This window comes from Ambystoma mexicanum, chromosome 5q (assembly GCF_040938575.1).
Source record: "Ambystoma mexicanum isolate Mex_15411 chromosome 5q, UKY_AmexF1_1, whole genome shotgun sequence".
Classification (NCBI taxonomy): domain Eukaryota; kingdom Metazoa; phylum Chordata; class Amphibia; order Caudata; family Ambystomatidae; genus Ambystoma; species Ambystoma mexicanum.
The window spans coordinates 920,168,791-920,196,233 of NC_090933.1; the positions used below are offsets into that span (position 1 = coordinate 920,168,791).

Consider the following 27,443-nt stretch of genomic DNA (forward strand, 5'->3'; position numbering starts at 1 on the left):
AAACAGACTTAGATTTTAATTATAATGAAAACTTACTATAATTATAATCATAGGCTGTACAATTGTGTGTACTTTCAAAGCACCAAGTCACATGATAATGCAACATGCAAAAATATAAGAGTTAGTCATTGAAAAATATGTTCATAAAGCAAGTATTAATCACTTAGTCAGCAAAAAGAAAGTGGGTCAAGCCAGTGCCACAATAGGGTCCAGTGACATACAGGTCAGACATAGATCTCAGCAACAGTCAACCTGCTGACCTACCATTCCAGACGTGTACCTCCATCTCATTTACCCTATTGTCCTTACCCACAATCCTTCAGTGTCTTTCCTTTGCATCACATTCTCAATGCCTCAATTTCTTACATTTAACTTTCAGACCTCCCTTCCCCTTTACTCAATCCTCTATTAATTCAATCCCCTTCCCTTGCCTTTCACAAACCTCCTTCCGTTGCCCACACTGCTCAGTCACCAATTTCTTGCCACTCACCCCCTTTAATTGTCCATCACACCAAACACATTCTTTGCCCCTCTCCAACTTACATTGCCCAGACAGTAGACCACCTTGATTTGTCAGTCAGACTCTGCCAGATACAACAAGAAGCCGTGGTAAGGATCTTGCAGGTAATTCTGGCTATTGGATCTGCATTTGGATCATCAGAGCCAAAGACGGCCAAGGGACATGGCTTTTTTTCTGCTCCCAACTTGAATCTTCTTGGAAAGCCAGCTGCATGTTTCAACTCACGGAAGGAGAGAGAACTGCAAGGATAATACACATTGGGCCTGGAGATGGAGCAGGAGCAAGAGCGGCCTTTTATATTTGTTTGTTTGTTTGTTTATTATTTATACAGCGCGCCACACCCTAGGGTATCGGGGCACTATGCAAGACATCTTAGGATACATTAATACATAAGGAAGGAAAATTAACAGAGTAGCATGTAGACAAGTAATAGAAGCAATGTAACAACATAATAGTATAGTGTAGTGGCAGCAGGAGCAGGAAACTAAGTGTTCCTGGATACATATGTCAAATAGAGAGGTTATGCAGACAGGCCAATAACAGGTTAGTGTTATCTGGTTTCTGAACATCTAGTTTGTAGACTCAAGCGATGTATGCGTTGTCCTTGGTCAGTAGCCAATTTTTGGTGTTAGACCTGAAACTGTATAGGTAAGGGTCAGTGCGTAAATTCAGTGGGAGGGCATTCCATGCAAGGGCTGCTTGAAATGGGAAGCTAGTACCTCCAACTCTTTTTAGGTTAAAGCGCAGTGAGATAATGCAGCAGGCGTTGGCTGATCTTGTAGGTCTGGAAGAGATTTTTAGCGCAATTTTGTCCATAAGGTATTTGGGGGCAGCATTGTGCAGGCATTTATGGGAAATAGAAACAAGTTTAAAGTAGATTCTATCCTGAATAGAAAGCCATTTATGACTTCTTCTTGTTGCAGATATGTGGTCTTTTCTCAGGATACTCAAAGCAGTTCTTAGAGCATTATTTTGCAGGGTTTGGAGTTTGCTTAGTACTTGTTTAATTGTACCTGCATAAAGGGCATTGCAGTAATCAAGTTTGGACAGGATTAGTGCTCATGCCAAGATCATGCGACTGTTGGTGGAGAGATAGTTTTTACATGCATGAATCAGTTTGCAAGTGTAGGCCGTAGCTGTAGCAGTGGCGTTGGCTTGTTTCTTGAGGTTTAAGGTCGAGTCAAGATGGAAGCCTAAGGTTTTAGTTTCCTTGGCTGTAGTGATCAGGTTACCGTCTATATTGAACAAAGTGTACTTAAGGCTGAGTTTTTTTTAGATGGATAGGGGCACCTAGAATGAGAATTTCAGTCTTGTCGTCATTCAGGCACAATCTATGGGTGGCCATCCATGCCTGAATGACAAGGTAGATTTTGTTTATTAGGTCATTATCCGCGTCGTAGTTGCCAGATAGTGGGATTAGTATCTGGGTGTCATCTGCATAGTTAGTGTAGATGACACCCAAACGGTCCAAGATGTTGAATAGGGGTTTTGTAAACACATTGTTTAGTGTAGGGGAGACGCAGGAGCCTTGAGGAACTCCACAGGTGATAGGAATAGGGTCGGCTGCGTCGGAGGGAGAGAATGCTTCCATCACTCTGTTATTTAGAAAGGATTTAATCCAGGTTGTAGCTTCTGGGGAGAAGTTAGCTGCCGATGATAGGTGACTCCACAATGCATGAACAGGAAACTACAGCTCCCGGGCCAGATCAACCTGAAGAGGAAATCTGGGACCCAGCCACTGAAGCCTCCTTTAACCCAGAAATGGAAAAAAATCTCCACCAGCATCCGCGAAGAGACTCAATTGCCATAGCGGATCGGCTAATCAGAGACCTCGCACATCTAAATGCCAAATTGGCAGTATCCGGCCAGGCCTTACCGCAAAATAGCCAGCAAGATGGGAGGGTGCCAGACCAAATGGGTCGCACTGAGAACAACGCAGCATCAGCATCCTCTGAAGTCGCAAGACACCAAACGTGGAAGAGGAAAGCGACAAGGAAGGAAGTGCAGCTTAAAAACTTCCCTCAAGCAACCAGCTCTGAGTCTGAATTCTACCACTCTCAAAAACGTTTAAAAGGCTAGAGACAAATAGCGATCCTGCCTCCTGTAGCAATTAATTAATTAAATCTAGAGTGCCCGAGCAGGAGACCCTCGCGTCCTCACCAGGATCCACGGAGATTGATACAGAAACTGGATGTGAAGCCCAGACAAAAAACAAAAACATTAAATTACCTCTGAGAAAAGCAAGAGATGGAATTCTGACTTCGAAAGCGGCAATTGAAAAAGTGGTGAACGAACTCCGACCAATTTTGATGTCGGCTACAACTAAAGCTGTAACACCACTAACAAAGCTCTATGAAAAAACTCAATGACACGTGCAAAGACCAGAACACATTGATTGCACTTCTAAATACAAAAGTGATCAAAATGGAAAGCAACATGCTCGAAATGGCCCTCAAAAACAAAATGACATGTCGCGGATACGAACATGCAACCACTTCGCTGAAAAAAGCCTTAAAAAGTAACGCTGAGGATAAACGGCTGCTAGCAGAGGTTTCCAAACAAGCTCTAATAACTTTAAATAAAGAACAAGAAAGAAGATCTGCGTACACTAAAACACAAGTACAATCACCAGAACCATGCAAAGCGGCCCAAGTAGAGCAGGAGTGCCAAACCCTGCCAGAGCAAATAAAGGAACAAACGTTATTAAACAAAAGCAGAACAGCTAAGTCTGACAAAATAAGATCCGACAAAGGTCTCATCTCTGAAAAGACCGAAATTGAGAAGCCAGAGCGAGAAGAAAAAAGGCCTGGTATCCAGGCAAAGGAAGTGCAGCAGGTGTCAGATGACAAGAGTCCCGATAACGCAGAGAACAAAGTGCAAGGGTCTCCCAAAGGATCCCCTAGAGCTGAAGACAAGAGCGAGGGCCCAAGAAAAGAGGGGAACCCCGTATCAGCCGACACTGCAACCCCCGTGATAATCATCGCCCAGTGTGAGGACAACAAGGCAAGTGGCTCATCACCAAAGCAGAGCAAATCCAAGGCCAGGAGTCCCGATCAAGAGTGGTTCGAGATATTTGAAAAACAGCAGACATCAAATCCTAAGAACAGTGAAAATACCAAAAAAAATTGTAACATCAGACAAGGGAAATGTAAAAAAAATACAAAAAATATGGCCGCACCAAAGAACATAAATGGCAAAAGTTCTGCAAATTTTTTCAGAAACATCAAGGCCCTAAATCTGACAATGAACACCGAGATGCCGAAGGAAGTTAAAAAACAAACGGGACCTAGTGAGTTAAGTGATAAGCAAGGAACAACTAACTTAAAAGAAAAAGGGCAAAAGAATAACCAGCCCACAATTGGACAGACCCAAGAGTGTGACGAAGATGAACTGATGAACATGTCAGTATACAGCATACACGATGACAATGAAGATGGGACGGCAAGTGTCGTAGAGATGTCCCCAATGAAAAGGGTTGAGGGATTAAAAGAACATACACCAAAGGTAGCGGAGAAGGAGGGGCAGAAGGAGGAATTGACAAGTAAGAGAGTCATCCGCTTAATTAGATCACCGGAGAAGCAAAACAATGACCAAGCAAGTCTGAGCGAAGAAGACACAGTGCAGATTAAACCCTTCTATACCATAGAAGAAAAATTGAAAATCAGCCTGATGAAAAATAAATTGGAGCAAGAGAAGAACAGAAAACTGATGCAGATGGAAGCTAAACCAAGACTGAATCAAGCAGAGTGTAAATCTCCAATGTTAAGAGGGAGTAAAAACTTAACAACTATGGAAGAAACAAGTGCAAAGAATAAGAGACTGAATAACAGCCCAAAAAACAAAACTGGACAAGTCCAGAACTGTGCGAAGGATGCTACAACACATTTCAGATTACTGATTGAAAGGATTGAACCAAAAAAGAGCGACAAGACACTTAACCGAAACACCGTACTAAATCTTTTCCAATCGATTGCGATTCTTCGGGCAATCCGAAGTGCAGAACTAAGTCGTGTGGAATTGATAAACGAACATGGTCGATCAAGCGCATTGCTACATATAGAATCGCTAAAGATAATTCAACTGATCATGAGTTGCGAAAGACAAATAATGGAAGCGGGTTTCCAGATTTATAAAGTAGACAATCTACTCGCAACAAAGGAAACTACAGATGAACAGCCCTCAGTCCCCCATCCACCTACCCAAAAAGAACGTGAGTGAGGAAAAATCATCGGTGGCTGAAGAAATCTGGAGAGACTCGTCATTGAGAAGTGAAGACCCAAAAGGAGCAAAAATTGAAATCACAGTATCTAACGTACAAGCAAAACCAGGCCCAAGTAATCAGGACTCCAATGGAAACAGTGAAAGTAGTGTGGAAGAAGAACATAAATGGGCATGGTTAGCAAAGGCCCTAAACGATCCATTGAGAAGCTAACGCCAAGAAGGACGAAATAAAGTAATATGGGCAACATGGAATACCAGAGGTTTTGCCCATCTTGCAAACAGTTCAAATGAAATGTTAAGAAAATGTGACATCCTGTGTTTGCAAGAAACTTGGCTGTCGACTTGCCCGTGTATTGATGGGTTTGAGGTGGCCATGAACCCTGCTATAGTCAAGAAAAAGGGTAGACCCATGTAAGGCCAGTTAATTCTGGTGAATCGCAGGAGTGGTTTTGAAATCCGAGAGACGAGAAATCATTCAAGCAACATACAATACACAAAAATAGAATCAAAAATAGCAAATGGAACACAGAAAAAAATAGTACACATATTCAATATCTACTGGAATCACCAAGATCCAAAACAAGGAAATCTAATGGACGACCTGCTGGATGCGGTAGACAATGTGATGTCGACTGAGAGAGAACTGAACATGGTGATATGTGGTGATCTCAATCTAAAATTACTAGAACTACACGGAAAAAAACTGGGAAGACAAAAATATCAATAAATGAAGTAAAAAAAAAAAGAACATGGCTGGAAGAGATGGAGGATCGTGCATTGAATATGATGAACGGGAATATAATGGGCGATATTCCAGCAGTGGAGACATGGGAGAGAGGGCAGCAAAAGTCAATCCTTGATTACTTTTTTGTAACGGAGGGAATGGCAGAAGAAATAACATCAACGAAGGTGACAAAAACCACCCACAGCGATCATAATTTAGTCTCTCTCACCTGGAATCAACCCACTCTCAAGAAAAAGGTACAACCAAATCAACCATTTGAATTGGAGCCGAGCAGAACACGGCTGAGAATGATAGCCAAAGATATAAAGTCACTGACAGATGGCATAAAACCCCACCCTAGCGCCCTGAATGACCATTTAATTGAATATAGAGAATTTATGGAAATTTAAAGGCTGAAAGTCAATTGCCAGGGGAAACCGTTCTACAAGAAACATATGTATGATATAGAAATAGCTGAAAAAAAAGAGCTCTAAGGAAAAACTGCAGAAAGATAGGAAACGTAAACGAGGAAGAACAGAAGCGAAAGTTGAGATCACTGAAAAATAACTACAGGAACTGGGTGAAAAACCATAGAGCAGTGCTGGACCAAAAGGATGCTGAAACCATGTTGAAGACCCTAGGACAGCGGAATACCAGAGGTTTTTGGTTATTAATAAATGAGGTGGACAATTAATGGGAGTACACATTAATTCCAGCTTACGTGACGATCCAATGGTATCTCAAACGATAAGTAAATGTAAGCAATTAACGGCACAAGCATGGGCAGTCCACAACAAGTATGGGAAATTCTCTTTCAAGCCTGTGATAAATTTCTATAAAAGCAAGGTAATTCCAGCCCTTATATTTGGAGCGGAATGCATGTTTGGATGCTCAAGCGAAATATGGTCAAGGTGCGAGGGGTCGTTTTGGAAAAAGGTTTTGCAAATTCCAACAAGCTATCCAGCGGCATGTGTACTTTATGAAGTAGGAGTACCAACTCTGGATGCAAAAATCACTTGGAACATGCTGACTCTATACAGCAAGACAATCGAAGTCTCAGCTCCACAGTTAAAAATACTGGCAGAGCATGAAAAAGAGCAGCCAAAGCCGATACTCCAACAATGGAGACTGAATTGCAAAAAGATACTACAAGAGCTAGGAGCAGAGGAGAACCAGTTGACCACCAATCCAAATGCTGTGAAAAAGAAAGTAATGGAACACGACTGGATCAAAACAATTGAGAAAAGAAACTCCCACAAATGTATGACAAATCATCCTGGCGAAGCAAAGGGAAGAGTGCAGACATTACAATATTTGGAAATGTTTCCATGCAAAATTCTAAGAAGATCTTACCTAAGATTTAGGCTGAACTTGTACGAAACAAGAGAAGTGGAAATGCACAGAAAGAAACTGCTGAACAAGGATTTAAAAAGCCGCTTCTGCCAAATAGAGAATGAATCGCTGAAACACTTGATCCTGTATTGCAGTGAACTCAAAGCTCTGAGAACGAAATATTTGGCTACCGAAAGAGATATAGTCGCAACATATAGCGAGGAAGAGTGGTGGTGCCGCTTACACTGTAGCACCCATAAAAAATTGTCGCTGGCGCTCACATTGTTTCTACAACAGATGGAAATTAAGATGCGAGAAATGGAGTAAGAAATGTGGGCATTTGCATGTTTCCACAAGAAATAGGCTGAAGCCGGCGAGATCCCCAAAAGGGCCAAGTGGCCCTAGACAGACTATGATGGAGTGGAGTGAAAGGGAGCGGCTTCCGATGAAATTGCAAAAAGTTTTAGAAGAAATATATATTTAAGATTTTACAAACTAAGTCTGCTAGGGAAGAGCATGATAACGATAATGTAAGAATTTTCTTTTTTCAAAAGTTTGTACAAACTGAATGAAAAAAAACTAAAATAAAAAAAAAAAAGATAGGTGCTTGCATAGTATATTATGGTCGACCAAATCAAAGGCAGCAGAGAGGTCTAAAAGTAAGAGTAGTGCACATTGGGCCTCATCACAACCTCGGCGGTAGGGCTGGTGCTATTAGCGCGGGGGCTATTAGCGCTACCGCCATAGCCCCCGGCGCTAATAGTGCGAGATCACGAGTTGGGCGGACTTGGAAGTCCCCATTACCCATTGAGCCCATTCGGGAATGCCCCATTCCCCATTGGGCTCAATGGGGAAATTTTGCGCTCATACCACCGGCTGATTTCCCGCCGGCGGTATTAGCGCGAATTCTCAGCGGATTTCACACCAGCTCAGAGCTGGATTGAAATCCGCCGAAGCCCTGATTCGGCGGATCCTTAAATCCGGCGGTAATAGTGCTACCGCCAGATTTAAGGGTTACGTGATGAGGCCCATTGTCTATTATCTTTTATTAAGTATATTTGTGTTTTTAGATCTAGTAGCGCTGTTTCAGTCCCATGCAAGGGTCTAAATCCGGACTGTCTGAGCCCAAGGAGATTGTTGATCTCTAGGTACGACTGGATTTGGAGGCAAACTGCTTTGTCGATAATTTTGAGGAGGAAGGGGACTGTAGTTATGGACCTGTAATTAGTTTGGATAGTGGGGTCCAGGGAGGCTTTTTTAAGCAGGGATAATACTGTCTTTTAGGTTGGCAGGGACCTGGCATGATTTAAAGAAGGCATTTATAAGCCTGGTGATGAAAGCGGTGAGATATCTAACTGCATCTTTTATAATTTCGGCAGGGCAGATGCCGCCTTGGCAAAGTGAAGGTTTCAGAGTTAATGATTTTAGCGACATCAGTAGTAGTGACTTGGGCAAATTTGAATTCAGGTATGGTAATTGAGAGGGTAGTGGTGTCCTGGTACTGAGCTGTGTCAATGCTGTTAATGTTGAGTCTTTTGGAGGCAATTTTCTTTTGGAGGGTGGTGATTCTATTCGTCAAGGCACTTTGAATGCTGGTGCACCAGTCTTTGTTTTTCAAGTGAGAGTCATCAGGAGCTATAGGCCACTCATTGTAAAGGCCGAACCATCGATTGGATCACCGACCATAACTGTTCATCATCCGTCACCGACATCCTAGCCCTTCCATGGACAGATCACCACTACATACAATTCTCCACTCCCACCAGGGCAACACACACGACTCTCATTCATGCCCCACCGGCCAAAGCCAGAAGCTCTAAAAAACTCACTAAAATCAACCTCGCCCCATTGCTCAATACCCCTGAACTCAAAACGCTGTTGAATAATGAACCCACCTCCTTTGCCAAAACCTATGCCCATGTCCTCACCCAAGCAATTGAATCCATAGCACCACAAGAAGAAAAAAAATAAAAAAAATCCATGCACTTCAACTCCTGATTTACAGAAGAATTATCAGCTCTCTGCACTAAGAAACTTAAAGCCCTAACCAAGTGGCAGTCAGCGCCCAACCAATCCTCTCTCAAGGAATTCAAAGAAATCTCCTCCACTTATAAACAAGCCATCTTCCACGCCAAATCAGAATCCTACAATCAAAGAATCACTAAAGCCAACTCTAAAACAAGAGAAATATTCTCTATCTTCAAAGAGCTCACCACAGCCATCTCTAGCCCTGATGAAATCGTTAAGGGTGAAGCTTGGTGCTCCAGCATCCAAACCACTCTCCTCAACAAAGCTAAAACAATCCAAAACAAAATAGTATCTCAGCGTTAGGCTCTCCCGAATAATAACTCCGTTACCACCCTCCTCCCATATACCACCCCCTCAAACACTCCTATTCGTCTTTAGAGACGTCACAGAACTAGAAGTCACAGACCTTCTAAAAAAAATCAAACCCTCCACATGCAAAGGGGACATCTGTCTTCCTACCATTATCAAAGAATGCGCAGACTCTCTAGTGCCTATCATAACTGCTTTCATCAACGCCTCATTTTCATCAGGAATCATACCTCAATGCCTAAAAGAAGCATGGGTTTGCCTGCTACTAAAAAAGCCCTCCCTGGACCCTACCTCACCAAATAACTACCGTCCTATCACTACTGTCCCCTTCCTCCTCAAAATCCTACGCAAGGCCGCCCATAACCAAATCCAGCAATATCTGGAAATGCATGCCATCCTGGGTAGGAGACAATCAGGCTTCCGCAAGGGCCATGGCACAGAAACCACCCTCCTAGACTTAAAGAATCAAATCACCAAAATAATGGACACTGGTAAACCTGCCCTCCTACTTCTCCTCAATCTCTCCGCCGTGTTTGATCTTGTGGACCACAACATCCTCACCTCCCACCTTTCCAACGCTGCACACTTCTCAGACAAAGCGAGCTCCTGGATTACTTCCATCCTAAAAGGAAGAGCCATGAAAGTATACTCTAACCTGGTCAATGCATCCCCTGAAACCATTGATTGTGGAGTCCCTCAGGGATCTTGCACTGCACCCACCCTCTATAACCTGTTTACCAAACCTCTCTTTGACTTGCTGGACGCGCTCGGCATATCTTACACCAACCATGCTGACGACACCGAAGTCCTCCTCCCCCTCACTGGAGATTACACCCAAGATACTGAAGCACTCCTTCAGATTTACACCACCATACAAACATGGATGACCACCAATGGCCTCTGTTTAAATGGGTATAAAACTGAGGTCATCATCCTAGCACCTAAGGAAACTTTAGCCAAACTTGGCCCTGAATACTCCCACTTCACCATTGACAACACCAACATTTCAGTCCCCGCATCTGTGAAGACCTTAGGAGTCTACTTAGACGCTACAATTTCTATGACGAAACAGGTCAGCACCATCTCTTCTGCATCCGCACTCACCACCAAACTCATCTACGCCATAAAACCCTTCCTAACCTCCCAAAACAGCCTATCCATCGCCAGGGCCACTATAGGAGCGAGACTAGACTACTGCAACGCCCTCCAAGCAGGCACCTCAACAAAAAACCTCTACAAACTCCAAATAGTGCAAAATAAAGCGCTCCGTGCAGCTCTGCACCTACCTAAATTTGACCACGTATCCCAAGCAAGACGAAATGCACACTGGCTCCCAGTTCAAGAAAGAATGAACTTCTAAATCCTAACCATTACTCATAAATGCATCAACTCTGTCGCACTGTAACGCTCACCTGATTCTCGCAGAGGCGCCGGTCTTGACTGGGCGACTACCGTATCTTCAAAGGTGATGTGTAGCACCCGGTTGGCTCTTTGGGCTGGACCTCTGTGCACTGTATGCCTGACGTAAGATGTAAGTGAATGCCAAGCTCTCCATCTGCCTCGGGGAAGGGTGCTGTAGCCAGTTTCTTCACTGGATAGGTAGCACAGGCCTCTTGACTTCAGAGGACTGCTGTCCGTCGTTTACTGCACGAACGGTAAGTTTCGAGTCATTCAAATGTCTTTTTAAAGTCTTTAGTAATGATGTCTCTTGTTTTGCAGGGTTCCGGCGATGGCGGATGACGGGCTGAAGTGAGTTGTAGATGGAGCCCGTGTGATGAATAGAAGCGCCTGGAAGCACGTGAGTAAGCGCTTGTTGCCTGTTTCACGATGCGCTCTAACTGTCTTTTTATTTTGCAGGTACGAGTTCGGAGCGGCTGCAGGGTGCCGGAATACCCACTGGATTAGATGTGGAAAGGAGTAATGGCACGTGAGTATTAAAGTTCCCCAATGTCTTTAAACGCACCTTGTTTTGTCTTTCAGATGCGGATGCAGCGCCGAAGGCCTCCGGAGCGTGCGAAGAGTTGGTAAGCTTTTGTCTTTCAGATGCCGGAATGCAGTATGAAGACCTCCGGAGCGCACGAAGAGTAGGTAAGCCTTTGCCTTTCAGATGCCTGAATGCTAACCTGTTCTTTCTTGTCTTTATAGGGGTTGCTGAAGACTGGATTCAGGATGGTAAGCCTTTTTCCTTAGGCCCAGGACTGGATGCAGAAGACACGATGAGCATCCTGCTGCAGAGGGTGCAGAATAACGCAAAGCAAGATTCATCCACCGGGTGTGGTTTAAATAGCCTCCTGTAGTGCTTAGGTGTCTCCTTCCACAGCCACGCCTAAGTAAGAAAAGAGTTCCTGGTAAGAAAAGAGTTCCTGCCTTCCAGAAGAGTTCCAGTGTTCTAAATCTAGGGAGTGGCTCCAGCCCCACCCAACAGGAAAAGTAGTTCCAAACAGAAGAGGATCAGAGGCTCAACTGGCAGGCAAGTAAGCAGCATGGTCTGCTGCAGGTAAGTCCCCCCAAGCATTATGAGCCCGGCGCTTCCAGCGCTGGGACTGGGCATATTTATGGGCCTGGTGCCACTGGCGCCAGGACTGGGTCCAAAAGGTCCCAATTGGGACTGGTTGGCACTCGGAACCTGGGTTATGCATCTGCTTCCAAGGGAGTTGGGAAAACCCTGACCTTTTGGAAGCAGAGATCATGACACGCACCTTCTTACCTATCCGAAACCATACTCAAGAACTCCTCTGACGTCCTAAAAGAAGCCATCATGCTAACCAACTCTGCATACCCACCATCAGAAGAGCCAAAGCCGGCGGCATTTTATTTTTTTTTATTTACATTTATAGAGCGCACTGCAGCCCATAGACATCGAGGCGCTATTACATGAAGGCGTAAGCAGCAAGATTGTGTAAACATAGGAAACAAAAGGTACTTAGTTACAGAGTCCCCTACATAGCACCTAAGCTATGGAACTCCCTTCCCAATTCGCTCAGAGCAGAAACCTCCCTGTTTTCCTTTCACAAATCACTCAAAACCACACTATTCACCTAACTCTCTTCAACTCTTCCACCTCACCTCACACCTAACATTGACTGTATCATTTCATGCCTGTATCTATACTTCGTCACGCAAAATTGTCCTGTAATGCCTTGGGCTGCTGTGTGCATTAAAAAATGTGAATAAATAAATAAATAGGTGATTCTAATTCCCTTAGGATTCCAAATAGTTCCTTGATGCTGGAACTAGCATTTTGGATCCTGTCGTTATAAGTTTCCTGTTTAGTTTTTACTATCTCTTTTTTGTAGTGAGCAGAGATTTCTGTGACTATGGGCCTCATTACAAATCAGGCGGTCCGGAAATAACGGTGGCGGTAAACCCGCCGCCACCGTTGTTTCCGGACCGCCTGATCCCGACTCCTGCAGGCGGGAGGTGATGTTCCCGCCAGGTTTGGCGAGATGCTGCCGGTGTTTCCATGATCCCCATGGGAATGGGGATTAACACCATTCTGCCTCCGTGATTCCCGGGGTTGTAATGCCCCGGTAATTTCGGGAATCACGGAGGCGGAATGGTAATACAAGTCCGGCGGTAACCAGGTGGTTTTACCGCCTCGGTTACCGCCAGACTCGTAATGAGGCCCTATGTCTTTGTTCTCCTTAGACAGAAGGTTTTTCCAGGTAACCTCACATTTCCTTTTTTCCGACCTCAAGGGTTCTTTCAATTGTGGTGTATACCATGTATTAAGGCAATCTTTAGGTTTGCTCTTACGGAGTTTCAGAGGAGCGATGGTGTCTAGGGCCCTAGTCATGGTATTGTTGAAGAGCTCTATTAATTCCTCTGGGTCTTCCGAATTGTTAGCGTTTAGTATAGGGATCAGCAGAGGAGTTCGTTTTTCAGCTGTAATGTTACGCTTGTTTCTAGTGAATAGTGGAGGCGCGATGGCATTAGTTTTAGGGGCTGGACGGTTGACATTAATGATGAATGAAATGAGGGAGCGGTCAGTCCAGGCTTGTGGGTCAATGGCAGTAATTGCAGTGTCACAGTTATGGTCTGCCAGCCAATCCAGTATTCGTAATTTCGAGTTAGTAGGTTGGTTAATTCTCTTTGTGAAGTTCAGTTCATTTAGGGAGTCTTCCAGGGATTCAGCAGACTGGTCATTTGGGTGATATAGGCCTAGGTTAAAGTCGGCAAGTAATATAATGTGTGACTTTGGTTTAGTGCTATCAGAAAGCTGTGTGATAATATCCTCCTCGAAGTCTCCTGGGGGGCTGGGAGATCTGTATATGAGGTGGATGGTAAGTGTGCTAGTGTGGGAAGTTGCTATTTTAACTGTGAGCAGTTTGCATGATTTGATTGACAAGGTAGTTGACGGTCTGAGTGCCAAGTTAGATCGAGCTATGAAGGCCACCCCTCAGCCTTTACCATTTTCGCTGTCTACTCGGGTAATAGTGTAAGAGTCTGGGATGGCTAGCATAAGAGATGGTTCTGCGGCGGCATGGAGCCAGGTCTCTGATCCTACTAGGAAATCGAGATTAGTGTCCTTGATTAAGTCGGTTATGTCAGTTGCACGTGCAACTATGGATCTAGCATTAATAAGCGCCCCTTTTATCAAGGAAGGTTTGGACTTAACTGGAGGGTGAGGTAGATTCCGTGGGGCCGACATGGCTAATGGTTTGTTCCACTTTGGTTTCAGTTTTTGTGGTAGCGAGCAAGTGGTGGTAAGGCAAGGTAAGTTCCGCGAGGAATGGGGTGGCGTTTTTTGGCTGGGTAGGTTTTCTTGGTAGATGTTGACTATAGGAGCTACTATGGTAAACCTTGAGGCAAGTCTTGTATTTCTATGGATGCCGCAGCAAGGTTGATTAGGAGTCAGCTTGATGGCATACCGCTCAATCCATTGTGCAGGGGTGAGTGTGGAAGGGCCGCTATGGCTGCTGGGCAGTTTGGCAATTTGTCAAATTAGCCGTTAATTTGGGTAGGAATGGGGTAGGTTTAATGGAGTATGAGATCAAGGTAGCTTGCTGCGGTAGGAGGAAGGGTGTGGGTTTGGTATTACAGTGGAGAGACATTTTCATGGTGATTGGAGGAACAGGAAGTATGGCTGGCAAGTGTTGTCCCAGTAGTAAGGGGAGTCTTATTTGTACATCAATGATAAGCAAATGGATAATCATAATGAGGTTGCATCATACAGTGATGTTGCGATGCTGGTTTTAGGCACAAGGATGCAGCGCAGTGGGCTTAGCGCTAATTGTCCTATAGGATACGAGGAAAGGTTATGGGACAGTTGTCAGATAAGGTACAATATATGCTCCGCCTACAGTTAATGTGGGTTTTCAAATAAGGTGGAGTGTGTGTGTGTGTTTCAGTTTCTATGACTGGGTTAATGTGTTTGAGTCCATTTGTGACAGTGTAAAGTATAGGTGGAAAGATGTCTCTGTGTTCATGCGATTTTGCATTTATATATCTGAACCTGATGATGATTTGCATGTGTCTCTTTTTAACACTCTTATAGAACACTAGAAGAGTGTTCTGGACAAGACAATGAAAAACAATCACAGACTTAGGGGGTCATTCGGAGTTGGGTGATACCAGTAAAACTGTCAGTATTTTCCATCCATCCAATTCGGGGTTTGATCAAATACCATCAATGGAATTCCATGGGAATACTGGCAGTGGTATTGTAGGCAGACTTTTTGCAGAAAAAACACCTATTTTTACGTCCACCTCGAAGGTGTAGGTAAACAAATCCCAATTGGCTCCAATTTTTTAAAGCTTTCTTTTTTCTGTACAGAATGGAAGCCCAGGTGTTTCCCTTCAATAGATTGAAAAACATTTTTTTAATACATTTTTTATTTGTATCTCGTTTATTAAAACCTTCACAAAAGAGATATGACAAATACAGAAAAATACATGAATAAGACAATACAATTTAGAAATACAATTCTCAGAACGACATAAAACTAATACAAATGATGTGTATTGTTAAATCCCTGAATTAGTAATTAATAAAGTTAATTAATTTCCACCATAAAATTCATGATAATCAACTATTTAAATCACAGCGATTATCGAATTATTAATTAATGCTCAGCAGACTTTGAACATATGACGTAGTAGCAATGATTTATACTTTCCTTTTAAAATTGCGGATGATACACTGCAAGACCATGTATTGCAGGAATACTGTTAGCTCCAAGGTCAAATTTTTTGATTACCTGGGGGTAAGATTTTTGGCAACTTTTGGTGCTAATGCTCATGTATTAAAACAAACGTCAACGTTTAAGCAGGAATTGGGTCCGGTCTCAAGGGCTATGTGCATGTTTAAGGCTAAACCAATTGCCCGTTCTTACAGTTGTACAAGTGGAAAGGGGTGTCTGTGGCCAGATCTGGAATGGAGTTGTGGAGTCATTAATTTGTTAATATGGTGCAGTCCACAAAGAAACCATTTTTTAAGAAACTGTTGGGGTTGCCCATCTCTGACCCTAACTTTGGTGTTCACATGGAGTTGGGTTGTACACCAATCGAGGATATGATTTCCCTGCAACCGGTATTACATTGGCTCAGGCTACGGGGGAATGACAATGCCACTTTAACTCAGGAACCGATCACTTTCTTGTTCGATATGGACTTGAGAGACAAGATTCCGTGGCTGTCTGAAATTAAATCACAGTTGAGGGGGATGAATTGTATGCATTTGTACCCTCTGAGTAGTACCCTATCCCGGAGTGAGATAAATCGATGGACTGCTGGCCTGTATGAATCTGTAAGACTGAATAGGGAAGGCTTAGAACGCCTCAAGCCTATGAATCGTGGTTTGATGACCATTATGTCCCAGGGTGTTCAAGGTTACCTGCTCTGGGCTGAATCACCAATTGACCGAGTCCTTTAGACACAGGCTAGGTTCAACTGTATCCACCTAAGGGCTGTGGTGGCAGCTTAGTCCGGGGGAGGGTTGCGGATCGTTCCTGCCCGCTATGTGATGCCCCGTGTGAGGATCTAGCCCATTTGTTGTTTTATTTTCCCCTATATATTGAGGGAACAAGGCTTTGTGCAGTATTGGCCAGCACTGATTTACCTGTTGTGGGCAAATTCACCCAGTGTGGCATGGTCCTTACTTTTGACAAAAGCTTTGTATCATAGGAAATGTTTTCTGCAGTCATTGACCCGTAATGAGATAACTGACAATAGTGAATGAAATATATTTGTAATCCCTTTTGGTTGTTTTAACATTGTTTTCTATAGATGTATTGTTACTGATTTAAAATGTTTTGATATCTCTGTATTATGTAATGTTTTTATGGATTTTCTATGTATATCCGAAATAAACTTGATGATGATGAAAATTCTTTCCCAAAAAAGGGGGGATCTTGGGTTTACCTACTTCGTGAACAAACTCACAGAAGTGTAGATCTCGAATATGTGCCAAGTTTGTCCATTCCACAAATAAGTGCTTAAGAGATACCACCTTTCCCACTTTTTTACAAAAACAACATTTCCTAGCCAAAGAGTCCAACTTGCTTCTGGACCCTATTAGCTCCATGGTTGGTAGAAGGTTGAGCCTGAACCTCATAAAGAAAGCTCTACGATGATCATTTGGTGACTGAATTAGATAGCAGGCTACTTGATTTACTCTCCTTTCATCATAGCATAGGTGACGAAACAACAAATATTCTATTTTTCTGATGCTATGATCCAGTCCTCCAACAGCAGTACTTTTTTCCTCACAGATAAAAGATTAGTAATTAGCTCTTTTTTGCACATATCCTTGTCAAGATGTCGGAGCAACACTGGATCCAAGAGTTAAGGGTCAAGCATGTACCATGTGATACCAGCCCAAACAAATCCAAATACAGAGTTAGGCACAGGTGTTAAAATCCTGGCATAGAGAGTAAAGGTTCTCCACTCTACTATTGCATGGATAGAAGAGCCAGTTCGGATCTAATTATGACAATAGGGACACCTTTGGGTAACTTCAACACACAACTTTAGAGTTGGCCCTCAACTCTGCCCCAAGGAAATTTAGTGCCTTTGAATTCTGCTCCATGTGTCAGAGCAGGGATGATCTTTGCTTTATAAAATGTTATAATGGGTAAAAAGGAGAATTTCCCATACTTCCAATTTAGTTTGCCCATCTGGGCTGCATGGGCTGCAATCGGGGAGACATCTTGTGTAATTCAATTATATTAAAATATTTCAATTTTATTTGAAAGCCAAGATATTTCCACTAGGCAACCGTCTCCAATTTAGTGTTATTTAGGTACCATTTTTGCAAATCAAGGTGCATCTTTTTGGATGTGTAATCAAATGTTTTGATTATTAGGGATTGATTTCAAGGTACAAGTTCCTAATATAATCAGCAAAGCCGTTAATTGAGCATTGCAACCTGATTGGTGTCTGATCTAGCAAAATTAAATCATCTGCATAAGCAAGTTGTTGGATTTGTAGTGTACCTAAGCGAGTGGGGAAACAATTTTTTGTGTTAAGGTCACAGGAAACATGTGCCATATATACATTAAAAAGAGCTGGAGCACCCCCACGATACATCAATGGCTCGCCAAGATTAGGCAAATACTAGCTATGGAGTGGTGTAAGGATTGCATGGTATTAAGAATAGATAGACACAAGTGATCAAGGGTGTTTATTAAACTGTATAGGTAGGGTGGGAAAACGCCTAATCTAAACCTAAATCTAATATTGGAGCAAGCTAAGACCATCAAATCAAAATAAGGCAGTCCTAGCAGCGTCTTGTCAAATAAAAGGGCCTACACTAAGAAAAACGTATTGCCAATCCTTACGCTAAATACAAAAGAGTGTGGGATAGGGCTCACAAAACATGAAGAAGCATTCACAAATAATAAGTCAATATGCAATAGTCATGGTCTCCCTTCCCCAGGTTTTGAGCACGGTACAAGGCGGGACTCTGGAGCACAGCACACGTTCGAGCCTTCCCAGCACGAGACAACAGTTCTGTTCTCAGCTATCAGGACCGTCAATGGCAAAGTCTCTTTCTTTGTAAAAAGTCTCTTGCCTTCGAGGACATGATGTGTTCAAAATAACAACAAAAGGTTCCTTTGCAATGGTATGCTGGGTGTTGCCTTTTCACCCCTGGATCCCCCTTTGCGGGTTCAGATCCCTAAACAATTCTCGGCGATATCAGGACCTTTGGAGGTTAGCTTTTCCTGCTTCCGATGGCCTGCTGTACATAGTCCATTTCTCCCCTCACATTGTTGCTAAAAATGTCTGAAACATTTTTTTTGGTATCTTTTTACTATCCACCGCTATCGGAGGTGGCATTTCTGAAATAGTACTGAGGCATTCCAGAAATACCCCCTCTGCTGGTGGTAAAGTTTGGGTCTATGTTAATAAACAAAAAAGTTCCTTTTGGGTTGCACTTGAGGTGACGTTTATTCACCCTGGGTCCCCCTCTTCCGGGCCTCAGACCGCTCTCGAATATCTGCCTCCCTCTGTCGGGTTCACTCTGGCTTGTATTCGAAAACGATTTCTCAGTTGCATTCACGTGCTGTTGGGGTGATGGTATCTCACCCTTGGATCCCCCTCTTCCAGGCGCAGATCCTTCTCAACTGTTTGCCTCCCTCGGTTGGGTTCACTAAACTTTCAACACAATCCCTTCTGTGACACTCACAAATCTTAATGCCTTTTTAAACAGTTCAATGTGGACAAGCCTCTGCCGGGTTCACTCTTGTCAACATACTGTTCTTTGGGACTTTAGGCATCGTCCCTTTCCATCGGCATCCCTCCGTTGGGTTCACTCTTGCCAATCACACAGTTCCTTCTACTTTCTTACGATGTGGGATTCACTTCCCTTAGCTTCACAATCATCTGCCGGTCAAAGACTTTCAACTTTACAGACTATTTTATTAGACTCCCGTATGACCACTTTGACCGCCTTCTCGCCTGTCCCAAGGCCTTCTAGTAACAGTAGTTTCAAAAAGCAGGTAATCACCCAGAGTTTCTCGAGTGAGCACCCACGTGATGCCTGGCTCATCTGCATCTGGCTTTCCCCTTTCACATTAACAGTTCTTTGTATTTTCTGCAATCTGCCGCTTGCTACTTTTGTTCAACACAGTTAGGTTTCTTTATCGGTTCTCCCTTTGACTCACCAGTTGTGATGAACTGCTTGGTTTTCTTCATATCAGGAGTCAAGGCTGGTACCACGGTAGCAGGCATCTCCCTCTGTCCTGCTTATCAAAGTAGGCACGCTGCGTGTACCATTGACATCTGCTGCAACCCACTTGGGCTACTACGATTTCTTCCATGGTGGTTACACGGGCCTTGGTCGGAAAGGGCAAGGTTGCTTCTCTCCTTGTCACCCTCTCGGTTCGCGCCGTCTTTCTCCTCTCCTCTTGAACTGCCGTGTCTGGATAGCTGTCTCATCATGCGGTCTGCCTTGCTCGTATGGTGTTCTTGTGCTCCACCTTTTATCGCTGTGGGGAAGGGAAAGGGCCGTCGGGTGTGTGTGATTCTGGTCGATTGCCTGACTTTGCCTAATCCTTGTGTTGGGACATGTCAGATAAACGGCTCTGGGACATGTCAGATAAACGGCTCTGATGTTTGTCTATCGTCTTTCGTGGTGTGCAAAAGTGTTCATGTCGGAAAAGGGGTGGGGGTAAAGTGTTTGAACATCCCAGGTCTGACCTGGCGGGATTAACACCACCCGCCTGCAGGCAGACATGGAAACACCGGCTCTTTCATAGACGGAACCAGTGTTTCCATGGTCCCCATTCCCATGGAGACTCCATGGGAATGGTGATTTACAGAATTCTGCCTCCGGAATTACTGGGTCACCGGGGTTGTAATGCCCCAGTGATTCTGGCAATCACGGAGGCTGAATGGTGCGGCAGCCTGCCGGTTTTTCTGGCACGGTTACCGCCGGATTCGTAATAAGGCCCTTTGTCTTTTTCCCAAATGTATTATTAACATTTTGCAGCTTTGGCATGTGGGGCAACAGTGCAGCCAGCCTGGGTGGAAATTGCCCCTTTGACCACCTTGCAAGTTTGCCCCTGAGAGAGGGGAAGAGAGGGTTGATAGGAGAGAAGAGGGGATAGGAGAGGAGAGAGAAGGGTGATGGGGAGGAGAGAGGTGAGGTGAAGGGGGAGTGTAGAGAGAGTAGAATATCGGAAGGATAGTAGTTGAGGGGGAGATGGGATTATGACCTGAGGGAGTGAGAAAGGACAGGAGAGAGAGTGAGAGTAGAATACAAGAAATTATGAGATCAGGCAAAGGAAAGAAAGGGAGCGACTGAAGGAAAGAAAGGACCAGGGTGTCACATTGGTACAAAATCAGAGAGCCACATCATTCTAGTTGAGAATACCTGGGCAGTGGCCGGTTAGGAAATCATTAGAAGACCCCCACAGAGAGTAAGACAGATAAGGCCTTGGTCTTTAGGCCTTCACCTATAGCTAGATTTAAAAAGTAAGTGTTGCTGATCGCTAGTTGGAGAAACTGGAGATTACTGATGCCTGGGTCAGGAGGCTTAGACAGGAGGCCTATTACCAAACCTGGCCCACAACCTGACCCCAGTAAAATCTATACTTCTCTCTATTTGTGAAATAAAGACCCTTGAACCATCCTTCAGAGTCTGGGAGTTTGTACTGCCATCTAAGACACCCCACTGAGGCTCAAGAGATCACTACTCCTTAGGCACACGTCAACTTTAGAAGCCTTCAATGACTTTCTCTGTGAGTGTACAAAGTGCAGTGACTTATTCAGCATTACCTTCTTTATTGAGAGTTCCATCTGACATATCATTTTCTATCTACATCTGGGAGTTTTGAAGGGGGGGACATAAGCAGAACATTTCTCTTTCATGTACTTGTAACCCTGGAGTCAAAACAGGTCTGTAGGCAAAGTCCATAGATATTTAGAAAAAGAACAACCAAGACAATAGGGGAACAAAGGCTAAGTTAGTTTCAGGGTTAGTCCAAGTAGTCATTGAAAACGTGTACATAGTTTCTATTGCTTCCTGAACATCTCCCAATTGAGAGGGAGATTTTGCTTTCAAAAAAGGGTAAAACCAATTTTGAGGAAAAGCAATTTACAAGAAGTTTCAAGAGGGCTACATTATTTATCCTCATATGTGCTACACAGTTCTTCAAAGGAGGATTAAGAAATACAGCCACTGAAACTCCATTAGGCATTACGCAGAGTGGACACAGGCGGTCAAGGCAGAAGAGTCTGTTGGAGGGCGGCTTCTGGGTAGATGATCAGAATGTATCACTCACTAGTTTTCTGTTTACTATTCTCCTTATCTTCCCTAGCCCCGTAGATCTCAGAGTTAGTCGGAGAAGTTGCAGATGTAGCATCTGTGAAGATCTGTATTATCCAGCATCTCTGTGGATTTCGGCATTTGAGACCTGACAATTTACTGTATATTTGTAATTCTCCCTACAAACATAACATCTATAAATGTTAGTCATTTTGTTCAATGTGTCATTCAATGGAGCTGAAACCGATCCATAAGCTTCTTGGGACTTTTCTATAGGAAGAAGTAAAGAGGGAAACATATGTTTAGCAGATGCTTCATAGGAGTGTAGTGACTTGGGAGTTTGCCTCTCTGTTCTATGGAATTACCACATGGCACATCTAATGCAGAAGATAAGGTACTGAGCCAAAACAGTAGAGCGGGGTGACCTAGATTGAATGTCCTTGGAAAGAAAATGTGCTCGGCTGTACAGAACACCAAACACGATATGCCATTGTCCTACTAACAGTCTGTTCAACTGCTGAGAACAGAGAGTGTATGTCTATTTAACCATGTTGGATTGCAATTACCTGCTGCATCATACCTCATCGCTATGAGGCAACCCGGAATTAAAATTTCAAAACAAAAAAAACAGAACTGGAAATCATGGGTCCCAACAGGTAAAAGATGTTTGGTCTAGTGCCTACACGTAGGCATACAAGTCCTTGAAGTTTAAGTAAAAGTTGCAGAATAGAGAAAAGCAGAGAATTTAGCATTTGAAGTCTCTCCTGTACTTTTTTAAAGATATGCACTCCCAGGGGATCTCCGAGCATTTGCAGTAGCTTGAAAAGAAGCACATGTGACCTATATCTGTACTTTATGAGGCAGAGAACCCTACTGCACCATTATCGGTCACCAGCTAGACTGCATGGCCTTTCCTGCTGTGATTCTCATACATTCTAATCTTGCTCAGAGGAGAAGTTTTGGAAATGAGAAAGAGTGACAGGCTTTTGGGGGAGGTTATTTGTAACCAAATAGCACTAGTGACAGGATCCTCTGTACCCCAAGCACCAGCAACATCAATCTTAAACTATTTACCCTGCTCTCTTCAAATGCCCTTTCACACCTGGTGTTGGCTGTACAGAGCCATTATGTGTATTAAGAAAGACAGTTTGAAACTAAAGAATTCTAGCTGGAAACCATACACTGTGGATTGGGTCTCAAACACAATTTTCTTAGCCAGGCACAAACAACATGTAATTGTATTTGTATTAATTTGAAGAAAAAGGATGTAAATTTCCTTCAGAAATGACTTACAGTAACACATTTGCAGATGGCAGAGGCTTTTCCCGGAAGGGTGCCTGTTCAATAGCACAAAGATTAATGGTGATCCAGTTTATGAGGGAGTGAACAAACTGGGACACAGATCAGGGGCATTTCTTGTGTAACCTGACCACTTACAACTTTAATGCATCTGATAGCAACAAGAGCTTACTGTGTACTCTGTCTCACATATAGAGTAGCAATAAAAGTAAAATAATAGAGTGTTTTCTCTGTAATGTTGCTGTTTTATGGTTGCGCTAACAAAAGCTACTCTAAATATGTGACAGTTTTCTTGGCGCAACTCCACCTCTTCTGAATTATTATTTATTTGGTCTTCAATCAAATGCAACAAGCTGCAATGCATCCTCTATACCAGCTTGGGGAAACCAGTATAAAACTGTGTGTATGATAATAAGAGCCTCGTTCAAATGTTTATAGACACAAATTGTTTTTTTTTTCCACTTTCCTTCGAATACCTTGTATTTTTGCACCTCCAGCCAGAAGAGGAGATCATTCTCGAGAGTATCACTTTTTAAGGCGATGAAGCGTTGGAACTGGATCATGGTGATTGGATTAAGGAGGGCTTTCCGGAACTCGATGATCTCTTTTGAAGAAGAAATCCACTTACTGTCAATGTGCTGTCAAAAGAGAAAGTCGTTAGGAATAGGCATTTTAGAAATCAATATATTTATATTACAATGGTCAGAAGAAAGTGTAACCCATTCAAAGGCTGATGGACAATGCTCATTTATGGACTAATTCATTTATTTGGTTTTTAGTTTTGTTTGGGTTTTGTCAGAGCGCTTTCTGCTACTTTACAGTCACTGTTGGCCGCTTGGGTATCTTAAGGTGGTGAGCATCGGGACAGTTTAAGGAAGTTGTTAGAGACAATCTAAATGTTTTTGGGTTGAAAGTTGGATAAGCCTCATGAAAGATAACACTACTTGCGAGAAATTGCCACATGTGGTAAGGTGATGAACTCGGTTTTAGGCCACTGGTTGAATGACAGAGCAACTTCAGGATAACGGGCAGGTATGAGGGACTGGCATTGGGGTGGTGGGTCAAAAACTAACCGAGTACAATGCTACACAGAAAAGATATGTTTTCAAAGCACAGCAAAACGTAAGCAAATCAGATTAGCACCCTTGGAAAAGGCAGCAGCCAATCAGTTTTCTTGGAATGCTACTGGATTCACTGATATTTCAGTAGGCCGATGTCTTGATGTGACTGAGGGGCACCTCCTCCTAATCTCTGCCATTTTCTCCTTTTGACTGATTGCTTTTAAAAGCACAATTTAAGAAAACATCCCCTTTTTCTGGTTTTGCTTCCCATGCCACACTCACTCTTAATCGCTTTTCTGCCTTAATTAAGGTACTAGGAACCTGAGGAGCTAATTTACCTTGGAGAGTAAAATAAATTGAAAAAGAGTATGTTTACTTTTTTTCAAGGTGCATTACCACCAATGTTCCCTCTAATTATTTGTCCCTAAGTGCGGGAATGGTTAGCTTTTGTGCGCACTTTATTTTGCATGTGCACAACTTAATAACGAGTTAAGCCACTTTGTGAGCATGCATACTTAGTGAGCTACCATCTCTGAAGAGTTTGAAAGGGTATGTCCTCATCCTAATCACTGCATTTCTTTACAAATCAGTGTAAAAGGTGCATCTTACAACTTGTTTTCCAAACATATATAGGCTAAAAAATATATATTTTTTTGTAATTAAAAATGATTTAGTTTGATTTTATGAAGGCAAATAAAAAAAGAATGTATGTGATTATAAGAAGAGCTTATCAACCAGTCCAAGGCTTCAAGATATGCCATAGTACCTACCAAAAGTACTCCAGTGCAGAGAAGAAAATGTGTATGCACAGAAAAAGCTTTGTATCCTCAGGATAAACAATAGGTTTAGTTGTGGCTATTCATTTGTCGACAACGCCCAGAGACATTGCATAAGGTGTTTAATGCCATTGAAATAAAACACTAGTTTGTTACAAAAACATATATCACTTATCACTAATGTGGTGGTCTAAGAATTCAGATAGGATCTCATTTTTGCAAAAGGAATAATGGCAACTAAAAGGAGTCTTTATGAATACATGCAATAGGAATTAATTTGCCACTTTAATAAAGTCATTCAAGGGCCAGGGGAACATGCTTCTAGTTGTATAAGGACGATAATTGCATTAGAATAATTGCACCACAGAATATGACCAGTATTCCTGGGTCTCTGCTTACTATCCACATTATGTTGTCCTGTGAGTTGTGACAGCATTTACTCAAAACAAGCCTTAAGGCTAAAAGTCATACAAACATCAATTTGTACTCTCTAAAAACAGGAAAATTTGCCCAACAAAAATGGGAGACCAAGAACACATAGGAGCCTTCCCCCTGCTTCTACCCACAAGGTTACACTTATATTTATTTGAATCAGTGACCAGCAGAGCAGTGGCATAGGTAGGAGCTCTAATAATATTACTGAACGATGCCAAGAGGAATTTTAAGGGGATAAGCATGAAATATCCCTACTGTTAAAGCTAATTATTTTCTTACTCCCTTAAAAATTCTTTGATTCCAAGTAGGGAGTAACCCTGAAATAGGAGGTGAAATGGCAAGGCACATAACGTAGCTTATAGTTTTACACATTCTTCCACGCCACAGCCGAAATACAATTCAAAAAGCACCTTACTGAGGTTTCTTCAGGAGCCTCATTGAAGAATATCACATATATTTGCCTTTTAAATCAATAGCAGCAATGCTCAGGGGTACAACAGATTAAGTGCCTTTTTATTTGACTAGGGACACTTCTTCTGAAATTCACGGATATAATTTAAAGACGATGCATGGGGATGTTAATGGCAATAAACGCAAAACACATGATTATATTGACGGTGCAGTTTCCTAGAATGTTACTAGGAGTTTCTTATCCTTTAGCAAACAAACAACTCATTTCCTTCACTGTACTGTGCTGCCAAAACATTTGATTTGATTTTTGAAAGTTGCTGATTTGTTCTTCACCCTAAAGTAGTATTCTCTGTGCCCTTCCAAATATATCCCTCCCCTGCTTCTGTGCTGCCCTCCAATAATAGTTTACAGGGCTCTGTAAAAAGTGACGGATTTTAGTAGCAAAGCACTAACTCGGATATTTGCATAACCACTGTACTTTGCAAGCAAAACATATTTAAAGCCTCACCATGACATTATGTGCAGTTTAAGAACATGTTATGAATCTGCATGTGCACAATGACTATGAAGTGAATACAAGATTGTTTGTAACATACCCCACCTTTAAGTTTTTGGGTAGGATAAGTGCTCAGTGAAACTTTTTTCTGTAAAGCAGCAAATTACCACCTAATATGTTAAGGTCTATGCCCCATAGAACTCTAAAAACATGGAAATTATGCATTTAGTCCCCCAGTCATTCTTTCACGATCCATAATTGCGCCGCATGGTAGTAGTTCCTGAAGTGTGGGAGCGCTAGGCCCCCTTCCCTGATGTGAGAAGTGAGAACTGTTCTGGCTACTCTTGGGGGTTTCCCGTTCCATATGAATGAGGACACTGTCTTTGCCAGTGTTCTGAAGAAGGATTTAGGGACCAAAATCGGGAGGGATTGAAAGTAATACAGCATTTTGGAAGGATGTTCATTTTTATTGATTGGATCCTTCCCCACCATGAGATATTTAGGGGGCACCGCCGTCAAGATCTTTTTTAACTCTAGAGAGGAGTGGGGGGTAGTTCCTTTTGTATAATGCCTCAACCTTGCGTGTAAGAGTTATGCCCAAGTATTTGATACTTTCCTCCACTACTTTTAAGCCCCATAGCCCTGTTTCCCTGTTCAGTGTATCTCTACTCCCGGCTAAGCTTAGGATTTCCGATTTCCTCCTATTTATTTTTAGGTCTGATATGTTCCCAAATGACTCGAGTAGTTGAATTGCCCCGGGGATAGAGAGGTTGGGGTTTTTGAGTGCTAGTAACATGTCATCCTGCACTGTCGACATGAGTTTATCTAGGAGCTCTACGAACCAGGCACGCATATCCTCTTTTGTTGGGGGCAGGTTGCTGGAAGTGGTGTGGCCTGCGTTCGGTGTCGGCAAGGTTGGGTCTTCCTGCGATCTACCTCTTGGTCACCACTGGTGCCTCTGCTGCCCACATCTGTATGATGCTGGTGTCCTGTTTGGAGGGCTGCGGGTTTTGTTGGGCTCCCCCTCCCTTCCCTTTCGCTCTAGACATGGCCCCCGCTGGGAGCCGCAGAACGTACCCTGGTCTTCCACCCAGTGGTGGTTGGCTCTGTGGCGCTCCCTAGTGTGGTGGCCCTTATAATGTCCTGCTGCGTGCTTCGCACCCGTTTTTAATGCTGCTGGTAGTTGTTGGTAGTAGCGGGGGGGTCCAGAGGGCCTGTCCCTCTCTTCCGTACCTCTCTGTCCACTGACCAGCCCCCATTTATGTTTTGTGTGAGGGTGGGGGGGTATGAGTTCGCTTCGCTGTAATTATTGTTGCCGGCCCTCCACTGATGCCTGCTTCCAATCGTGGCCGTGTAAGGGGTTTTGAGGGGCCACCCCCAGCGTCTGGCTCCCCGGGTCCGTTTGCCGCTTAGCCGGGGCCGTGGGGAATGTTCTGGTGGGAGGGGGGCGGGAGGCCTCACCTTATGGTCCGCTGTACCGGGGACTTCCGCTGGTGCCCCACACCTCGGCGTGTGATTGTATCTTGGCCGGCCTCTCCGCCTCTCCCTCCTCCAGATCCGTTATGTGTCGGAACTCGCCCCGACGGGCTCTGCAGTGCGTGGACTCCCGGCTTGTGTCCC

The 27,443-nt window shown here is 43.4% G+C and overlaps 1 protein-coding gene across 1 annotated transcript in view; it reads right to left on the reverse strand.

Moving 5' to 3' along the window:
• Positions 1 to 27,443, reverse strand: part of RGS22 (regulator of G protein signaling 22) — a 1,706,064-nt gene that overhangs the window by 478,504 nt on the left and 1,200,117 nt on the right. Inside the window, exon 23 of the mRNA XM_069621432.1 lies at positions 23,121 to 23,282. Coding sequence (XP_069477533.1) covers positions 23,121 to 23,282 — 162 coding nt within the window. The remainder of the gene's footprint in view (positions 1 to 23,120; positions 23,283 to 27,443) is intronic.